General features: G+C 38.7%; 1 protein-coding gene across 1 annotated transcript in view; it reads left to right on the top strand.

The window, feature by feature from the left end:
* The first annotated feature begins 5,453 nt into the window (after positions 1-5,453).
* Positions 5,454-19,996, top strand: part of LOC115783653 (piezo-type mechanosensitive ion channel component 2) — a 46,075-nt gene continuing 31,532 nt past the window's right edge. The window contains exons 1-15 of the mRNA XM_030734576.1: positions 5,454-5,517; positions 6,913-7,008; positions 11,029-11,130; positions 11,326-11,371; positions 11,476-11,635; positions 11,720-11,933; positions 12,043-12,256; positions 12,408-12,573; positions 13,601-13,690; positions 13,861-13,902; positions 14,043-14,175; positions 15,941-16,095; positions 17,196-17,462; positions 18,059-18,167; positions 18,312-18,433. Coding sequence (XP_030590436.1) covers positions 5,454-5,517; positions 6,913-7,008; positions 11,029-11,130; positions 11,326-11,371; positions 11,476-11,635; positions 11,720-11,933; positions 12,043-12,256; positions 12,408-12,573; positions 13,601-13,690; positions 13,861-13,902; positions 14,043-14,175; positions 15,941-16,095; positions 17,196-17,462; positions 18,059-18,167; positions 18,312-18,433 — 1,980 coding nt within the window. The remainder of the gene's footprint in view (positions 5,518-6,912; positions 7,009-11,028; positions 11,131-11,325; positions 11,372-11,475; positions 11,636-11,719; positions 11,934-12,042; positions 12,257-12,407; positions 12,574-13,600; positions 13,691-13,860; positions 13,903-14,042; positions 14,176-15,940; positions 16,096-17,195; positions 17,463-18,058; positions 18,168-18,311; positions 18,434-19,996) is intronic.

Below are 19,996 nucleotides of genomic sequence, written 5' to 3'. Positions count from 1 at the left end.
TAACATCACTGATGGACAAGGTCTCCCATCCCATGCATGAAACTGTTGCTGAGCTGGAGAGCTCCTTCAGTGACAGACTGCTGCATCCTAAATGCACAAAGGAGCGTTACCGCAGATCCTTCCTCCCAGCAGCTGTAAGACTTTATAACCATCACTGCTCCCAACAAAAACCACAATAACCTACACAATGTAGGATAATATATAATATATTGTAAATAGTCCGGCCTGTTAAGGTTCAACACACAGGCACATCATGTACATTGTATATAGTGTTATTATTAGTAGTATTAAGGTTAATCTTGTTTGTTGATTTTATATATATATATATTCTTTTCTTAATAGTGTAAATTATTATATTTTTATTTATATTTATAATAACTGCGGCTGCTGTTACACCCAAATTTCCCCTCTGTGGGACAATAAAGGCTGTTTCTTCTTCTTCTTCTTCTTCTTCAGCTGTGTCTTGTTACCCTGGTGTTTCCAATATCCCTGATTATTGTGTACCTGTCTGCCCTCCCTTGTGTATTATCTGTGGAATTTTTGTTATTCGTTGCCTTTTGGATGGCCTGCTTTGCCTCAATATAGGTTTGCTTTTTTGTTTAAGAAGTTGGTCTCAGAAGTCTGCATTTGAGTCCATAATCTGCACTTTCTTGACAATAATCAAATAAATGTGTTGCATTTTAAATGTACATGTGGATGGTAAAAATAACTTTTCATTGTTATTTTACATATTAAAAATACATCAAGACACCTCCTGTTTTTTTTTTTTGAGTAAGCCATTCATATTCCATATACTGAAAAATATGACTTTTAATTTTCTTTCTTACTACTGATTTAAAATTATAACCTTCAAACTCCACCAAGACATACAGTATAATCAGTGCAAAAAGCAGGACAGAGGACCGGCTTAGCATGTGAACAGACTGGTAACAGAGTCCACTGCAGACCTGGTGTTCTTTAAAACTAATCAGTAAAAGTCCCTGAGGAGAAGTCTACCATCTGTTACAGTAACAGGAAAAAAGTCCCACCACACCTTTTTGTTCTGATAATACATCATCTAAATCTGTTTGTGTATAAGCTGCACAAAGTAAATGGTAAATGGGCTGGTTCTTATATAATGCTTTTCTACTCTATGTTGAGCACTCAAATCACTTTACACAACATATTCACCCATTCACACACATTCATACAAGCACTTCTTTCTAAGCTTAAGTGCTTTCTATCTAACATTAATACTCTGACAGCTGCATCGGAGAGGAACTTGGGGTTCAGTATCTTGCCCAAGGATACTGTGGCATGGAGACTGCAGTAGCCAGGGATCAAACCGCCAACCTTCCGATTAGTAGGTGACCCTACCTTCTGAGCTACAGCCACCCCAAAAGTAATTATGAAAAGATGAACATAAAATTAAAAAAGATAGCCCCTCTTTGCACATATTAAAAGTCTAATATTAAACCTGAAATCAAGCTGTGACTTCAAATCGCAATCTCCTGTTAGCTGTGTGAGACAGCAAAAACTTCAGGAGTGGCCAAACAGCAATCTGGTTCATTCTTAAAAAGAAGGAGTGCCAGCTCATTAACACCAAATTGCCTGAAAACCCACAGAAGATAACTAAAGTGGAATTAATTTTTTTGTTGAGGAAAACCCCCTTTCACAATGTCTAGACAAGTCAAGCACACTTTCAAGGAGTCATTGTAAAAGTTCACAATCAAGAGACATCGTCATGAATGCAAAGAGTACATGAATACAGCGTTTACAACAACAAGGTCTAAACCATTTGCACCTTGAGCAGGAAGGCCAGATCAGACTTCAACAGAAAATATCTAAAAGCGTGCACAGTTCTAAAAGAATTATTTGGATATGAAACCGAGATTAACTTGCACCAGAAAAGCATGGCGAAGGAAAGGAAGAGCTCATGATCTGAAGCATCTGTTATGTCATGGGCATGAATGGCTACCAGTGGAACCGGGTCACTAGCGTTTATTGATGATGTGATTGCTGATAGAAGCAGCAGGATGAATTGTGAAGTGTGCAGAGCTATATTCTCTGCTCAGATTCAGCCAAATACTGCAAAACTGATCAGACAGTGCAAATGGATAATGACTCAAGGCATAAAGCAAAAGCAACCCAAGAGTTTTCAAGGAAAAGAAATGGGATATTCTTCAGTGGGCAAGTCAGTCACCTGATCTCACCCCAATAGAGCAGCTTTTCAGTTACTGAAGACAAAACTGAAGGGAGAGAGACCCACAAACAAGCAGTGGCTAAAGGTGGCTGCAGTAAAGGCCTGGAATCTCAAACACAGCATTTGGTGATGTCCATAGGTCCACAGTTTTTAAACTTAAAGCATTCATTGACTGAAAATGATTTTCACTCAAGTATTAAAATCAGTCCTTATATTTAAAATTACTTGTATGTCTACTTACTTTTGAGCCTCTGAAAATACGGGGCTATGTATAAAAATGATTGTAATTCCTCAACAGTTAATACAATATTTATTTTAAACTCCCTTTAATTAAAGCTGAAAGTCTGCACTCCAGTCATATCTTGGCTGCTTGATATAAGCACTGTTGTGGTGTACAGAGGCAAAATTACACACACTGTGTCACTGTCCAAAAACCTGTGTCTGCATAATGCAGCTTTACTATCAATACGGGTGTGAGTTTATTTGTATCTTTAAGGAGGTAGCGTGAAGTGCATCAGTGATGGATGCTGGCAAATGATCTGTAAATGTTAGAGGAACTGAAGTGAGACTGTTCCCGGCAACAGATCAATATTGGCTCAACACTCATCAAAACCAGGGTGCTAAACTCAGTAAGTAAACCTCGTCGGGTCAGAATGCCAGTTAGCCATTTTGCCGATTTCTGTGCATGTCCTCTTGTGCACACGCTGAGCATAAATTATAATTCTGATCTTAAAACTAAACCTGAGACAAGTGAGGACATCTGAAAGAGCCTTCCTCGCCTTTTTCATCACCTGTCTGTTAAACAGCCAAACACACATGCACACACATCCAGGAACCTTCTAGGGTATGTCCGATGGCATCTCTTTTTAACTGCACTGTCATGAAATGTTTTGCTGCACACTCAGCACTCGTTGTCATTATGATCAATTTAGATTTGCTGCTGAGGAGTAATTCAGCCTTTTTTTTTTTTTTTTTTTTTTTGCACTTAACTGCCCACAGAGAAATATCATCTGAATATCTGCAAACATATACAAAAGGAATTTATTATTAGTATAGCTTGGAATAACACAGCTTGGCTTTTTGTGGTGTTGTAACTTTAGATGTTATATTCTCCTAAGCATAACCTCTCTTGTATGGCTACAGTGGTTATTTTGAGGTGTGTAAACCCAAAGTAGGTTCCACTGCCACACTGTTAACAAAACACTTTCTATTATGCAACAGATATTTTTATTATTATTATTATTCCCTGAGAGTTGGCATCTCTTTTCTTGTTTTGTTTGAACACTCAGAAATCCTTATTTGAATCACTATCATGTAAAATTAAGAAAAGTAGTTCATCCACAAGGGAAAGCTTCAAAAATAACTTAATACCAAAATACCAAAATGTAACCTCTAATCACAAGTGTAATTTCTGCAGAGAAATGCTGCTGTGTTTTAGATAGTAAAAATAATACTCACCCTCAGTAAAACTCAGAGGACTCTGTATGAATGTGACTAAAATCTCATAGAGAACAATCAGCTATATAAAGTTTTATACTTAAATTTATTTATTTTTTGCTAACTACCAATATATCAACATGCAGAAGTTTTGGAGATTGGTATACACTATATAACCAATATTTATTACCTCGCCCATGCAATAGGTGAGGAGGTTATGTTTTCAGTGACTTTGGTCTTGTATGAGTCTTGGACCCAGTTTTTGAGTTTTGACTTCATGGGATGTTTAGGGGTTCTTTAGCCTTGTACCTTTGTTGATTATAGATTAGTTTGTTCCCTCTTGTATTCCCTTCCTGTCCCCCTGTACTGTCATGTGTGATATGTTTCAGCTGTGTGCCCACCTGTTTGCCTGTTCCCTCATTATCCTGTATGTATTTATCTTCCCTTGTTGTGTTGTCAAAATAGGGTCCAAAATAATTCACTCCTATAGAGTAAGAAATAAAGCCAGTGACATGAAACTAACACCAAAATATAGCTTAACCTGATGGAGTATTAAAACATTGGGTGGTTATCATTGGGTGGCACATAGAAAATTTGGGGTGGGCGAGGTATGCGCTCTACTGAGTGCCCTTGTACGTTAACATTATTTTTAATGTTTCATCTTAAGAACCTTCTTATTTTCTTGTTCTTATAGACACCAACATTCCAGTGTTCCTCCAAATCCTTAGCACAGCAGTAACATTAAACTCCACAATATTGCAATCTATATTTAAATTAGCTGAACAGATTTTTACATTACACCTAATGCATAAACTCTGTTACTTCTTAAATGTGTGCCACTGTTAACTACATACTAATAAAATGCTTTTCTAGTCTCATGCTAATAATAGCCCTGGAAGAAGCCATTTAAGCACATTTATGCCAAAACTGTCATCTGATACACAAAAAGATCATACTGCATTTTTTTTTTTCAAATCATTCTCATATATTTAGAACAAAGTTAATGTTATTGCATTATAGGTCCTTGCACTGATCCTCACTCTGTAGTCACACCAGCTCTTTAATGGCCTCGCAGCCATGAATATTAGATACACTTCCCTTCACCCCTCAGTGCAAATATGATGAGCCAGCCTGACGCGGCTTTAAGGAAACAAACAAAGAGATGCGTGAGAATCTGTCTGGGTTTCAGATATATCAGAGAAGTTTCTGTGATACACTAGTTTGAAAATAATGCAAGAATGAAGGCAAAGATGCAACTTGCACATGCATGGAACTTATAGTACTCTTGAATAACAATTTTGAGCAGAGTCACAGCCAAAATATTGTGTGTAAAAATCACTGTTGCTCTTTACTGTTTGTCTGCTTTTGTATAATTCTGGAAGCGTGTAGCAGCAATAGTGGATATTCTCCTGAGTGAGATTAGCTTCAATATGAGCATAGTAACAGAGATGCTGGGTTACAACCCATTATGTCTGGGAAAGAGATAAACAGAGAGAGGGAGAGGGAGAGAGAGAGAGAGAGGTGAGGAGGAGGAGGAAAGGAGGGTGTGACAGAGACACAAGCGAAGAGCAAAGGGAGTCATTATCCGCACACAATTTTTGTCTATATTCTATATTTTTTAATCACACATCTGCTCGTCCTTGTGTTTTTTTTTTTCCTTGTTCTTACTAGAAGATGTTTTGATTGAGGCAGCATAAATTTTCTTCTGAGAAATATGTGAGCAGCTTGGAATTCCCCTCCACGTAACTAAGGCATTTACTTATCTATGCGGACATCCAGGGGGTGAGAGCATCTGAAGGAGCTGATCGGGAGTCTCTGACACACAGAGGAGGACATGGCGGGGGACCTCGTGGTTGGGATGCTCTATAACTTATTACTACCGCTGCTCCTGTTGACTGGTGAGTTGACGTCTGTATAATTATTTAATTATTTATTCATTTTTACTGATATAACTGACATTATATCAGGAGTTTGTGGTGTTGTCCAGAGCTATTGTGGTTACAGGTTCATGTTATAGACATGGTTTCAGATTTTTGGGGGTTTAAAAGTTGACACAAGAGTCATTTTTAGGTGATTATTAAATGTTGCATATCATTAATACAACATAAGCCGTGGGAAAGATATTCGTGACCTTCTGTTGCAGATATCAGGGATTTTGCAGCATATTATTGGGAAACAAAAATAATAATTCACACTCATTCGGTAGACTTATTTGTTTTAACACATGAGACCAGCATTTTGTGCTGCAAGATCAAAGCTCAGGCAGACCGTGCTGATGAAAAACTATTACACTTATCTGAGAGGCATTTCTGTCCCTACTGTGAAATAAATAGTGTAAATGAATCCCACAAATAATGCCACTATTTGCTGTAGGTTTAGGTTAATGATTAACCTCTGTTTGCTGTCACCAGTTTCCTTCGTAGGAGCCTTTTAATCATTTGATGATTATAAGTTGGAATTCTAGTGGCATAAATATTTACACACTGTTGATGTTGTTAAGTAAATATATCATATTTGAGGTTAGGTATGAGGCTTCCTGCACCCAAACATTTTTCAGTGTCACACAGTTTTCTTTAAGATTCTAACAAACCATCCTTAGATTTCACAAGTGAAAAAATATTAGCTGAATGATTGCCCCACCCAAAATTTACAAAAACTGCATGAAAATTAGTTCATTAAATTAATATTTGTTCTTGTTACAAATCTTTTTCATGTCCACTTGTTTAACCCATGGGTTTTCCAGCACAGAGCAAGCCAATCAAAAACCACCAGCATTATAATCTTTAACCAGCTTTGTGTTATATTTACTCAAATGAATATAAAACTATAATATGTGAATTGAAACTGCAATAATAACTTATTGTTTTTTTTTTTCCTGGACACGGAAAATGGCACCAGGAGGTGTGATAAAAGAAAAATACTCACAACTTTTTTAGTGTGGGTTAATTTATGTATGCATCAAATGCACTTTTGTTTATCAAATGCCAGAAATAATAGGAAAATGAAAGCTGTTCCTGTAAGCGGAGCAATCGTACTTGTGGATAGGCACCCCACAAAATAACGTACAACACAAAGAATAATGTACAACTCAGAATGTGCTCTTGTTTTTTGTTTAATTATTATTTGCATTTTAATGTTGTGACATGCACTTGTTACTTTAGATTAAATGTTAGGAGTATTTTAGAGTTTGTAAGATAATGAACATTAAAAAAAAACATGTTATTCCTTATAAAGGTATTGATTTCTATGAATTTCTGTCAAGCACACTGTGTTCTTTCCCCTCTGCTTCTCAGCTTCTTGTTTCCGCTACAATGGTCTGTCAGTCGTATATTTCCTGTTTTTGCTCATCTTACCGCTGCTGCCGAACCCAAGTCTGGTCACCATGAAAGGTGAGAGGATCTAATGATATCACATTTTACTATCTGACATGTTGTTTCTCTGATTCAGTTACATTATTCCAGCATGTACCAGGTAATTGAACAATGCTAATTTCTTACATCACAGGTTAGAGAAAATGCTTTCATCTTGTGAAGTACTTAAAATATTTCCTGCGGTGTTTTGTGTAAAATTTGTGGCCACAATATATTTGTGCACCACTGTCTTCTGCATCTGTAGACCAATGCTCTGTGGCATTCAAACTTAATGTTGATTTGGCAATTTATTTTTATTATTTATTATTTTAATTATTCAACTCTATGGTTAAAACGGATCCAAAGCAAAGATCAAAAAAAGTGTAGACGTGGATCAGAGGTTTAGAAATACCTTTGTGACCCTTCCTAGGCTGATGTCATATAAATACCTTCTTCCTCATATCTTCTTTTGATTTTGGCATGGCTAATGTTGAGACCTTTTAGCCAATTCATGCTTTTGTTTAATTTGGGTGATGATCTGATGGAACAGGACATTTACAGTTTTATGGTCTGGGTGTGACTAGTCATACTCCAAACAGTTATCAATGCCTTTTAGGTAGTTTTTTTTTTTTTGAACAAGGTCAGGTTGGTATTAGTTGATCGCTGTGCTTCAATACATATGATTAGAATTTCACGCTGGTTGCCTTTCCTTTTTATAATTTAATTTGAAGGCTCGACACAGTTTAGCATGAGGTAAGTGCAAAAACAGGAATCAGGAGGAGAAGGAATACTTCTATCAGCACTATTGGCTGTGTTCACAGCCTGATGTAATATAATGTAAAGTAAAACAAAGGTAAACAGATAAATCACACTGTGTAAGATGTGTATGTGTGTCTATGTTTAAAGCATGCGTGTATGCGCTTTCTCTGTATTGATCACTGCATTGTGATGAATTAACGTATATGTATCCCTCCCTCAAAGTACTTTGTAAAGGGGAAGCAGTTTGAATGGTCAAATCAATTATACATAGCCTGGTAATTACAGCAAGGAATTAAAAGATGTGATGTCAGCATTTTGACAGCATTTCTTCTTTCGTTCTCTTTCCATCCGTCCATATAGAAACTGTTTGGCCTTCAGCTTCATAAATCCCAGCTACCTTCACTCCCCTACTATAATCTTACTGCGCTTGGACTAAGTGGTGAAGCCTGTGTACATCTTGTGTGTACGGCTCATGCGTTTTTGTGCATCCACCTATGCGCGAGAGAGTGTGTATGTGTGTGTTTATGTAACTTCCTTACTGGCAAGCAGAGAGGTTTAAATGAAACAATGCTTTTAGTAAAAAACGTGAACATCGACAACACATTTGCTGGCTCAGCTAATGTTAAGCCACGTCAGCTATTAATGCTTTGCATCTCCGACCTTTTGATTACCAGAGCCTAACTCTAGAGTTAGACTATGAACTGTTTTATATATTTGACTGTACAACCAAAATCACTGCACAGCTATCCTGTCATTAATATCTTTAATGAGTAGGCAATAAATTCACAATAATGTGCAAAGATTATGGGAACTTGTGAAAAATAATGTCGTGACATGAGGATGATTTCAAAAATAATGCCTTGAAGAGATTTCATTAATTATAGATAAACTGTCATACTGGACCAGTCATCACTGACTTTGATCCTTGACGGTCTCAAACAAATGCTTGCCTTTCTTTATAGACAGAATCAGTGCAATTTACTGCCAAATGCCTAGGAGACAATATTCTGCTGAACAATGTCTGAAAAGAACCACAGGATGCATCAATTACTGTGTGTTCATGTGTATCTGTGTTCCAGAGATCAAACAGCAGGATGCTGGGCCTGTTGAAGCAATTTAAGTGGAATAAAAATGATTATTGAGTTGAATGGGAGACAACACGAGGTGTTCGGCAAAGTTAAATCTGACTTCTAAAAAGTTAATGAATCCAACGTATATCTGTAACTACGACAGCGGAAATTTAATTTCACTTACAATCTTGGCTTCCAGCAAGTATCAACACAGGATGAGTGTTTTAAAATGGCTGTTGCATAGAATTTTGTTTTGCAACAATTTGCTTGTTTCGCCTTTCAGCACATCCCTTTCCCAGACTTGCCAGACTATCGCAGATTTAGTCCTGCTCAAATTTATTTATATATTTAATTTTTCCATTTGGAAAGGAAAGGAAATCTGCGTAAATAAAAAGACAAGGTTCTTAATTAAAACATTTTTCACTTTCTCACACTCACATACATATATATAATTTCATGAAAGTGTCCCACTACAGTTCAGAGGGAGAGAAGTAGCTAAATATTAAAGATTAAAACCTCAAATTCACTCAGAAGCTGTTTCATTGCCATATACAGTGAGATCCATAATTTGTTGAAGCAAGGCACAACTTTTTAAGTTTTGCCTCTGTACACCACCATAGTGGATTTTAAATCAAACAATCAAGATGTGACTGAAGTGCAGAATTTCAGTTTTAATTCAAGGGTTGAACAAAAAATTTTAATTAACAGTTTACAGCCAACGTAACAGACATAATGTCAAAATGTTGAATTTGTTTTTCATAGCTTTTCATTGTAATTTTAAGTATGAAGCCCAAAGTGATGTCAGTACAAATAAGGGAAAGTCATTGTTAGGCTGAATGAATGAATAAATTAACAAACAAAGCAATCAGAGAGAGAGCAAAAACTTTAGGAGTGGCTAAATCAACCATCTGGTACATACTTAAAAAGGACTGCACCGGCAGCTCAGCAACACCAAAAGGCCTGAAAGACCACAGAAAACAATTGAGGTGGATGATGACATAATTAACTTTCACGAGATGCCTTCATGAATGGAAATATGGAGGGTTTACAACCAGGTGCACTCAACTGGTTACATTCAAGAACAAGAAGGCCAAATTAGACTTTGTCAGAAAACATCTAAAAGAGCCTGCACAGTTCTGGAAAGAAAATCTCTGGACAGATGAAACCAAGATGAACTTCTACCAGAATTATGGGAAGATAAAAGTGTGGAGAAGGAGAGAAACAGCATGATTTGAATCATACCACATTATCTGACAAAACATGGCGAACGCAGTGTTATGGCATGGGCAATAGAACCGGGTCATAACCCAAAGCATACTGCAGAGAAACTCAAGTTCCTCAAGACAAAACAATGGAATATTCTTCAATGGCCAAGTCAGTCACCTTATCTCAACCTAACAGAGCAGCTTTTCAGTTACTGAAGAACTGAATCTCGCTGCAGTAAAAGCCTAGCAGTGCATCTCAAGGGTGGAAACCTAGCATTTGGTGATGTCCATGGGTTCCAGACTTCAGGGTTTTCATCCAAGTATTAAAAGCAATCCTTATATTTAAAATTATGTTAGTATAATTAATTTTGAGTGTCTGAAAATGGAGAACTATGTACAAAAATGGCTGCAATTCCTAAACACTTGATGTAAAAATTTTTGATTGACCCCCTTAATTTAAAGCTAAAAATCTGCCCTTACTGTGTGTTCATGTGTATCTGTGTTCCAGAGATCAAACAGCAGGATGCTGGGCCTGTTGAAGCAATTTAAGTGGAATAAAAATGATTATTGAGTTGAATGGGAGACAACACGTGGTGTTCGGCAAAGTTAAATCTGACTTCTAAAAAGTTAATGAATCCAACGTATATCTGTAACTATGACAGCGGAAATTTAATTTCACTTACAATCTTGGCTTCCAGCAAGTATCAACACAGGATGAGTGTTTTAAAATGGCTGTTGCATAGAATTTTGTTTTGCAACAATTTGCTTGTTTCGCCTTTCAGCACATCCCTTTCCCAGACTTGCCAGACTATCGCAGATTTAGAAAAATTTTTGATTGACCCCCTTAATTTAAAGCTAAAAATCTGCCCTTCAGCCACATCTTGATTGTTCAATTTAAAATCCTCTGTGGTGGTGTACAGAAGCAAATTACAAAAAATTTGACTGTCCAACAAATTATGGGCCTAACTGTATGCACTACTGTAAATGAGTGCTCACTTTTGATTCCTATTTGCTGATGTCCTTAGGTAAAACTGGGCAGTTCCTGCGGCTGATCATCTATACAAGTGCGATCTTCCTGACCCTGCAGTGTTTCATGCAGATCCCCTTTGCATACATTCCTCCACAAGGTAAAAACAAAACTCTTATCAGAATAAAGCAGTGTTACCGCTACTGCACGTAGACCTCAAACACAGCTAGAAAAACTGTTTGAGTGTGAAGTAGAAAAAAGAAATGCACAATTAAAGCTGCAATAACTGATTGTTATCATGTGCTAAAAGCTGTTTTTAGCTTGATGGCCTTTTTTTTTTTTTTTTTTTAAACAGTTAGTGGGTTCTGGGATGGTTTTCTCTACCATTTGGGAATTGTAAGGTATGGCAGCATTTATAGAAATATTTTTTAATATATGCATTATATTTGATATTATTGCAGACCAGTTTTAGGAGTGAATTTTCTGATATCTGATATGTTTTCAGATTCAGCTCAGTTGATGCTGGGAATATTGTGCGTCTCCTGTTCCCAGATGTGGGGCTTTTCTTCTCCACTTTGTTTATGCTGAGGCTCTGCAGAAAACTGCTACGCCCTGTGCCCCACATCAACCTCCATGAAAATGGAATCCCGCCCTCTGACCCGGAGGTAACCACACACTCCTCAAAAGCTGCAATCACTATAACATTACATCATGCTAATAAAATGCTGATTGTTTAACAGGTCCTGCAGGATGTGGAAACCTCTGACACCGAGTCAGAGGATGGAAGTGAAACTGAGGGTTCATCCTTTGACAGCACTGAGGAGACTACTGTGCCGGTCCAGTCGGGTCCACCACAGTTCGTCCAGAAGCTCATAGTGTTTGCAGCTGGACTGAGGCTGCTGCTGTCGACTATCATGAACACAGCAGGGAAGGTGGTGGTGACTCTGCTGCTGGGTCTGGCAGGTACAATACAGAAGCTGTTTTGTGCATAGTGGTCTACCATAGCTGAAAAATGGTGAGTTTTGTCATTCACCATTTTCCTCATGGTTTGCCATCCTATATATGTGTACAGGTATCATACTGCCCTCCCTCACCTCTGGAGTGTATTTCGGGGCGTTCCTAGGGCTGGTATGGTGGTGGGTGTTTGGCCGCTCTATCAGAATGCTACTCTTCAGCTCCCTGTGTGTGATGATGGCTATCTTCAGCGGAGGACACCTGCTGGTTCTGTATCTCTATCAGCTGCCACTTTCCCAGCAGCTTATACCACCAGATGATATTTATGCTAGGTACAGGAGTAAGAGTAGATTTAGATTGATAAACTGAAGCTGGTGCTTCTATTAAGTTGAAGGCATTTCTTTATTTGTATTCTTTTCACTAAAAATATGCTCACATTTGTTCTTTTTCCTCTCCCCCTTTACCTTTCCCATCCACCTCCAGGTTGTTTGGTATGATAGGAGTCATCAGAACCAAACGTTCAAACCCGCACTCTCTTGCCCTGCACACGAATATCAACTGGCCAGACTTCCTCAACCCTTTGGTTGTTCTACTGCTCTACTACACACTTGTGGCTCTTCTGCACAAATGGGTTCACATCACAGATAAGGTATGTGTATCTGTGTGTCAGGGTAAATATGTTCAGAGCCAAAATTGTGTTCATTTGGTGCTTCACGGGATACTTTATATAGGGTTACACAGCATCTGAAATTAAAAAGACACGTGTCTATTTGTTGAGGAAAACTAGAAGAATACATGCTGCATACAGATCAGAAGTGGTTTAGGCGTTGGGCCGAAAACAAGCCAATAACAAATCACACACCCAGACAATAATGCAGACAGCAGCGCTATCTTAAGTCACATGTTTTTAGTCATGTGATCCAGTCACATGGGTATAAAGTCCAGTTTGTGTAGAAAAATAGCCAATGTAATAGTTCGCATCGTACCAACATGTGAATCGACAGTTGGAAAATACAACAGTGTGATATCTTTATACAGAGTATGCTCATCTTCGATTGTTAAAACTTCCAGACCTCTTAAAAAGAGAACCTCTGAATCCAGAAGGGCCAACAGAAATCTGGATCTGAGGAGCCCTGTGGCCCATCACTTTAATCAAATGAACCATATTGTGGCCTGTCTGACCCACAATGGGGGGAAGGGGGGCTTCCACATCTTACTCTTGCAACAAAAACTGTTCTGGATCTGTACATTAGACACTGGAGCCCAGCAGTGTGCAAGAGATTGATTTTTTTTTTTAGATTTGGTGAGTAAACCCATGAAGACTCACTGCTGCAGTGGCAGGTTAAGTGTTGAAATCAGTGAAAGTTTCTTTTACACACTGGGGTTACACATACATTATCCAATCAATCTTACAGTACATTACTAGAACTGCTGCAGTAACTTGTGTTAACATAACTGCTGCTTTTACCATACCAGTAATATACCTCTGCTCCAACTTCCACCACTGTGTTGCCAAAGGAGGCAAATATCCAGGTTTTACCAGCTTATCTTGGAAGGTTGCCAGAAGTGAAAGTTTAACTATTACTATGAGTGCTACTCTGCCACTGCAGGCCCACACAGTATTCACAAGGTATTCACTTACTTGGCAGACTTTTAATAGCAGTTGCACTTCTCAGGATAAAGCTGAGGCTGAGAGTCCAGTTGAAAGTCCAGATCTTCCTCCAAGCTTCTCCAGGGTCATCTACATCTCAGGAGATAAGCAAGAGGTAACTTCTTTACTGAATTTTGTGTCTGACTATAGTCCTAGTTGGTTGTTCTATCAGTGATCCTAAATTCATGCTGAAAGCTTGAATTCACTTGCTTAGTGGACATCACACAGTTTTACTGCTACACATCAGTATTTTAACACATAATGAGTTCAAATTTCCCTTTTCAGCTTTTGAGTAGCACAGATGAGGAAACCTATCTACCCGATGAGGTGAGCATACTTCAGTATGGTGCGACCCCTAAGTACTCACTGTAAATTTTGCATCTGGTGTGCATTTGCTTAAAATTTCTTAGTGATTATCCTACAGTTTTTGTTGTAAGAATATAGTATAATGAGCTCTCTCTCTTCAGCCAATGATTTTGATGCCTGGAAACTCCTGGCAAGATCTCCACACCAACAGTCTGGGATGTCCATTAGAAGGGGAAGGTTACACAAACTGTTACCCTCTATCACATTATGAAGGCAAAGACTCACCATCTCATGGTAATCACACTAAATACATGATTTCATCAACTACAGTACCAGTCAAAAGTTTGGACACAGCTTTTCATTTAATGTTTTTATTGTTTTTTCCTACATTGTAAATTAATACTGAAGTCATCCAGACTGTAAAGGAACACATAAGGAAGCATGTAGTTAACAAACCAAAATGTGTTTTATATTTTAGATTCTTCAAAGTAGAATCATGCAGTCTGAACAGTTGATGTTGAGCTGTGTGTGCTACTTGAACTATGTGAAGCATTTAGGTGGGCTCTTATCTGTGGTGCTGTTAACTTGCAGTTTCTGAGGCTGGTAACTGCTGAACTTATCCTGGGGCAGTCCTGATGAGAACCAGTTTCAACATAATGTTTGATGGTTGATGACTAACTGACCTTCATTTCTTAAAGTAATGTTGGACTTGTCGTGGTCCTGGGCCGTGTGCCCAGTGTTTTGTGTTTAGTTCTGTTTTCACTGAGTTTTGTTATATCCTAGTTTGTTTTGGTTAGTTTTGGTTAGTTTCCTGTCTTGTTAGTTTTGGTTTAGTTCCTTTTGTTTCTGTCTCCCCTGCATCTGTCCTGTGTCTGTGTGTATCCTGTTTTAATTTGATAGTCCTGTATTCCTGGTGCTTTGTGTTTAGTTTTGCTTCCCCTTGTCTCGTCTGGTTAATTACTTTCAGCTTTGCCCCTCACCTGTTGCCTGTTCCCTGATTACCTAGTGTGTGTATTTAAGTGCTCAGTCTGTGTATGTTCCTTGTCGTGTTGTCATTTGTCTTCTCACTGTTTGCCTTTGTGTTCTGCCTTGTGTTTTAATTCTCAGTCAAGTCTGTAGTTGTGAGTTTCAGCAATAAAGCTGAGTATTTAAGTTCAAGTCTGTGTCTGGAGTGTCCTGCATATTGGGGTCCTCAATCCTGCCTGCCACAGCGTTCCATGACAGGACTGTTGTTTTTCTTTACTTAGTTGAGTAGTTCTTGCCATAATATGGATTAGAACTTTACTCCAATACCTGTGTACCAACTCTACCTCTTCACAACACAACTGGTGGTCTCAAACACATTAAGATGGCAAGAAATTCAAGAAATCAACACTTGACAAGGCACAGCTGTTAACTGAAAGTCATTCCAGGTGACTACCTCATAAAGCTGACTGGGAAAATGCCAAGATGTGCAAAGCTGTCTTATAAGCAAAAGGTGCCTACTTTGAAGAATCTAATATATAAAACATATTTTGGTTTAACATTTTTAAGTTTACTACACAATTCCTTATGTGTTCCTTTATAGTCTGGATGACTTCAGTATTAATTTGCAATGTATGAAAAAAAATAAAAACATTGAATAAGAAGGTGTGTCCAAACTTTTGACTGGTACTTTACAGTAAAGAAAGTGTCCTGAAGCTTCAAGAATACTTTACATGCCTTCCTATAAAGGTTAAGCTACTTTCATCTGCTCCCTTATTCATAAGAGGTCACTACATATTTGATTTGATTTGAGATTTTTTAAATGCTAGATGCTCTTCCTGACACAACTTCAAAGGGATTTGTGTTTTCTCCCGGGACCAAGACAGAGGTCTTTTGCTTGTTAGGCAAATATGTAAACCACTAAAGCATGGAGCCATTTAAGCTGCTGAAGTGCCATTTATAAGACTCCAGGTACTGTAGAGCTACAGGCCCAGATGGTTTGTGCAATGGATGTTTTTCAGTGTAATTTTATTCTAATTGACTTTTATTTTTTACTGAACTCTTTCATTACATTTGTTACTTTCTCTTTTGCCAGACACAGAAAGCGAGGAAGACATGGAGGAGAAGACTGAGGAGGTCCATGAGAGTCTGACAGAGACCCTGCCTCCACCTTCAGGCCCAAGTGGGCTGGTCATTTTTGGTCAGCTGGTGCAAAAACACAGCTATGTCAGCGGCCTTATCATAATGATGGTAAAGCACAAACAATCAAACAGATGTATGAATGTTTTTTTTGTTTCACAATTTCTCAGAGCCTAGTTCCACCACATAGTGCAACTTCTTATTTTTACCAAGGTTATTATAGTTAACTAAAACTAAACCAAAACTAGATCATAAAACATTTTAGTTAACTACAATGGCAGGAAGAAACATAGTTTAAAATAGCTCTATACAACATTATTATCACTTTGACCTTCAGATCAATCTACTGACCTTGACAGAGAGGTCGGAGGTCAAATGTGACATATTTATAATCTGTATAGAATACTTTCTATATGTTGACAATACACACCACACTTGTAAGAATCATAGTTTCTAAGTTATAAGGCTTTTTGTCAATAGAAAACCTTGAATCCAAATTTTAATGCACCTTAACATGACTCCACTCTACACCCCTACAAAATTTTATCAGAAATAATTCAAAACTTTTTGCGCTATCAAGTTTACAGACAGATTGACATGTAAACATTACCAAAAACATATGCTCCTTGGTGGAAGTAATTAAAAAACAGAAAATTATAATAACTCTGATTTTTACTTAGCATATTGTCACCCTCCTAAAATAATGGCCTGGGAATTTTATTTTTGCCCAAATAATCAAATTTTCAATAATTGGTTCAGTTTTTTGTTTTTTCTGAAAAAAAAAGGAAAGAAAAAAATTACATGTAGCCAGTACTATTGTTAAAAGACCAAACCAACTTATAAGGGGCTGAAATAGTTGTTTCAAATTACAGTGTTGTTGATTGATAAACGCCTGAACAGCTAACTTTAGTTAACAACTGTCCAACTGACTGAACTTAGCTCAAACAGCCACAGTTGGGTGAGTAAAGTAAGCAAACTGCCTGGTTAATAGCAGGTTAACTATGTCGTTATGAGGTTAAATATAATTTCACAATATTAACAATGCTAGCTACTTGAACCGATAAACTATGTAACTGTTGTATTTGACAAACTGTTACTTTACTAATGTTAGCTATTATTTAGCTATGGAGCTAAATAATAGCTAACATTAGAGGGCATCAGTGGCCTAACTCAGTAAACGTTGTTTCTGCTACGATATCTACTGCATACAGATTTGGAGTATCACCTACAACAACTGGCTGACTTTCGCCTTGCTTGTGTGGTCCTGTATTATTTGGATGATGAGAGACAGGCGGCGGTATGCCATGATGTCCGCCCCTTTCCTCGCCATCTACGGTACCGTGCTGGTGGCGCTCGGCTTCCTGAGTGGGCTGCGTCTGAGCCGGGCCGAGCTGTACCCGGGTCTGCCCCCCGCGGTCATAGTGGACTTTGACCTGAACAGCTATCACCCTGCGCCCTGCGTCCACCTGGGAGCAAAGGTGAGCCGTGATAGGGCAATAAGGAGCAGGAATAATCTAATTTCCATTAAAAACAAGACATCTGCATTCAGACCTGACTTAGCATGTAGGTTATATTGGTTTTGTGTGTGCGTGTGTCACTGTTAAATGATTTATATATTTGTGCTGTCAAAAACATGACCGTTACCCAGAATCACTAACATTCAGACCAAATGAAATTAAATAAAAAGGCTCGAAAATTAGGGAATGGTTAATGAAAAAATTGCTAAAATAAATAAATAAAAGCAATAATAACAGAACTGGGAACTTGTTCTTTGGTCCACCCTTTCCTGGGATGGACCTTGTCCTGTGAAGGTACAGTCTCCCTGCGTTACTGACAACTGTGGGAGAGGTAAGCAAAAAAAACCCAAAAAAAACCCCTGCATTTTGTGAGAAAAATGACCAACTGACTATAAAATTTTTTGATCATATGAATTCTGCATGCAACTTGGACAGTAGCAACACAATGAAAATCGCGTGACTAAAATCGCATAGGTGAACATGACCTGACGTTAGTGGTCTAAGATTAAAATTGTTCATATCTACTTTGTGCTTATGATATACCGTGTTTTCTGCAGGTCTTCTATACCTTCAGCTTTTGGTTGATGTTTCGTCAGCAGCTGAAGGAGCGACAGGAGGGGCAGAGCATGAAGGCGGAATCTCTGGATGAAGTCAAAGTTGTGCCAAGTAATTTATTTTCACATTGATTTTCTAGAGATCATATCTCAGAAGATGTCTGTCAATTCCTACCTGGGCACTAAGTTTAATCCTTCTCTCGCTATATTTCCTGCCTTTTCTTATCATTTTGCCTCCTTGTTTCCTCCCTGCCAGTGGAGGAAAATCAGCCGTCACCTCTAGTAGCTAAGGTGATCTCAGGTGTAAAGGGGTTGCTGGTGAAGTACTGGATCCTCTTCTGCTGCTCCATGTTCTTTGTGGTCAGCTTCTCTGGAAAGGTATCTAATGATAGACTTAAAAATGTAGCATGGGATAAGTCAGATTTTTACTTACAGAGGCCCTAAATATCATCGGGAGAAGGTATTCATTTTGCATTCCCATTACATTTAGTGCCCATTACTCACCAGATGCTGGTTTGAGCATGGATGGTGCTCCTCTTCCTGCTGTGACAGGTGGAGCTGTGGCTGGTATGGTTACTGTTAGAACTCTTCCTGCTGCTGTGGTTCAGTCTGTTGTAGTGTAGTGTAGTGTAATGAGTGTGGGCTGAAAAATTCATAGACTGCCCACAATGCAATGGTCAAACTTGACCAAATGTGTTTTATTTTTCAACATAGTCTCCCCTGCAGTCCACACACTTCTTCCATCGGTGTTGCAGCGCTTGGATTCTCGTGGTATAGAAGCTCTCATTCTGACCCTCAAAAAAGTCCTCAACATCATCGGTCCGATATTGCTTCCCAGCCAAGTGTTTTTTTTCATGTTGGGGAACAGAAAATAGTCAGATGGTGCCAAATCATGAGAATCTGGAAGGTGATCAACCAGCTCAAAGTCACAGTCGTGCACAGCAGCCATTGCAACCATGGGCTTGTGTGCAGGAGGATTGTCCTGGTGAAACAGGACCCTTTGCCTTTTGCAGCTGCCCCAGCAAGTTGGCATAGTATTTTTCATTGATAGTATGGCTTTTTTTGGCCTATGACCACAATGCCCTCTGCATTCCCAGAAGACGAAGACCATCACCTTCCCTGTCGATGACACCGCCTTGGCCTTCTTTGGTGAGGGAGAAGACGGGTGTTTCCACTGCATGGATTGCTGTTTGGTCTCTGGCTCAAAGTGGTGAACCCAACATTCATCTTGGGTGAGGAAACGTTCAAGAAAACCGGCTGGATTTCCTTCAAAAAGTGAGAAGTTCACCTGCGACATGACCAGCCTGGTGCGCTTTTGATCAAGCGTCAAAAGTCGTGGCACCCACCGATCGAAAACCTTTGACATGCCAAGTTCATTGTGCAGAATGTTCTCAACTCGTTCATGGGAGATGCCTACAGCATTAGCTATCTAATTAACAGTTAAATGTCTGTCATCCATCACCACGTGGTGAACACGGTCATTGTTTTCTTGGGTGGTGGCTGTGGCAGGACATCCGGACCTTGGGTCGTCTTCAAGGCTCTCCCTACCTCTCTTGAATTCAGCTGCCCAATTTTGCACAGTTGATACAGCTGGAGCATCATCCCCTAATGTAGCAACCATGTCATGAATGAATGTCCTTGGGGGCTAACACCTTTTTCTTCAGATGTTTGGTAACACCACGGTGCCAAATTTGATCCATTTTCACAAAATGTCTGTAGTACTACTTTTCCAAGTCCTCATTCTGTATTCAATGTGGGTTTATCTGCAAAGAAAACATGCAGTTGGCATCAGTAAAGGTTGAATTTCAGTCATGCCAAATTTAATTACTGTATGGTAACTCCTTCTTAGTCAGCCTATGAACTTTTCAGCCCACCCTCGTATTTGAACCTGTAGTGCTTCAGTGACATGTTACCAACGTACAGCACCTTCAGTAATGCTCA

Source organism: Archocentrus centrarchus, chromosome 7 (assembly GCF_007364275.1).
Source record: "Archocentrus centrarchus isolate MPI-CPG fArcCen1 chromosome 7, fArcCen1, whole genome shotgun sequence".
NCBI lineage: Eukaryota > Metazoa > Chordata > Actinopteri > Cichliformes > Cichlidae > Archocentrus > Archocentrus centrarchus.
The sequence above is the reverse complement of the archived record's forward strand: the minus strand, read 5'-3'. Positions and strand labels throughout refer to the sequence as shown.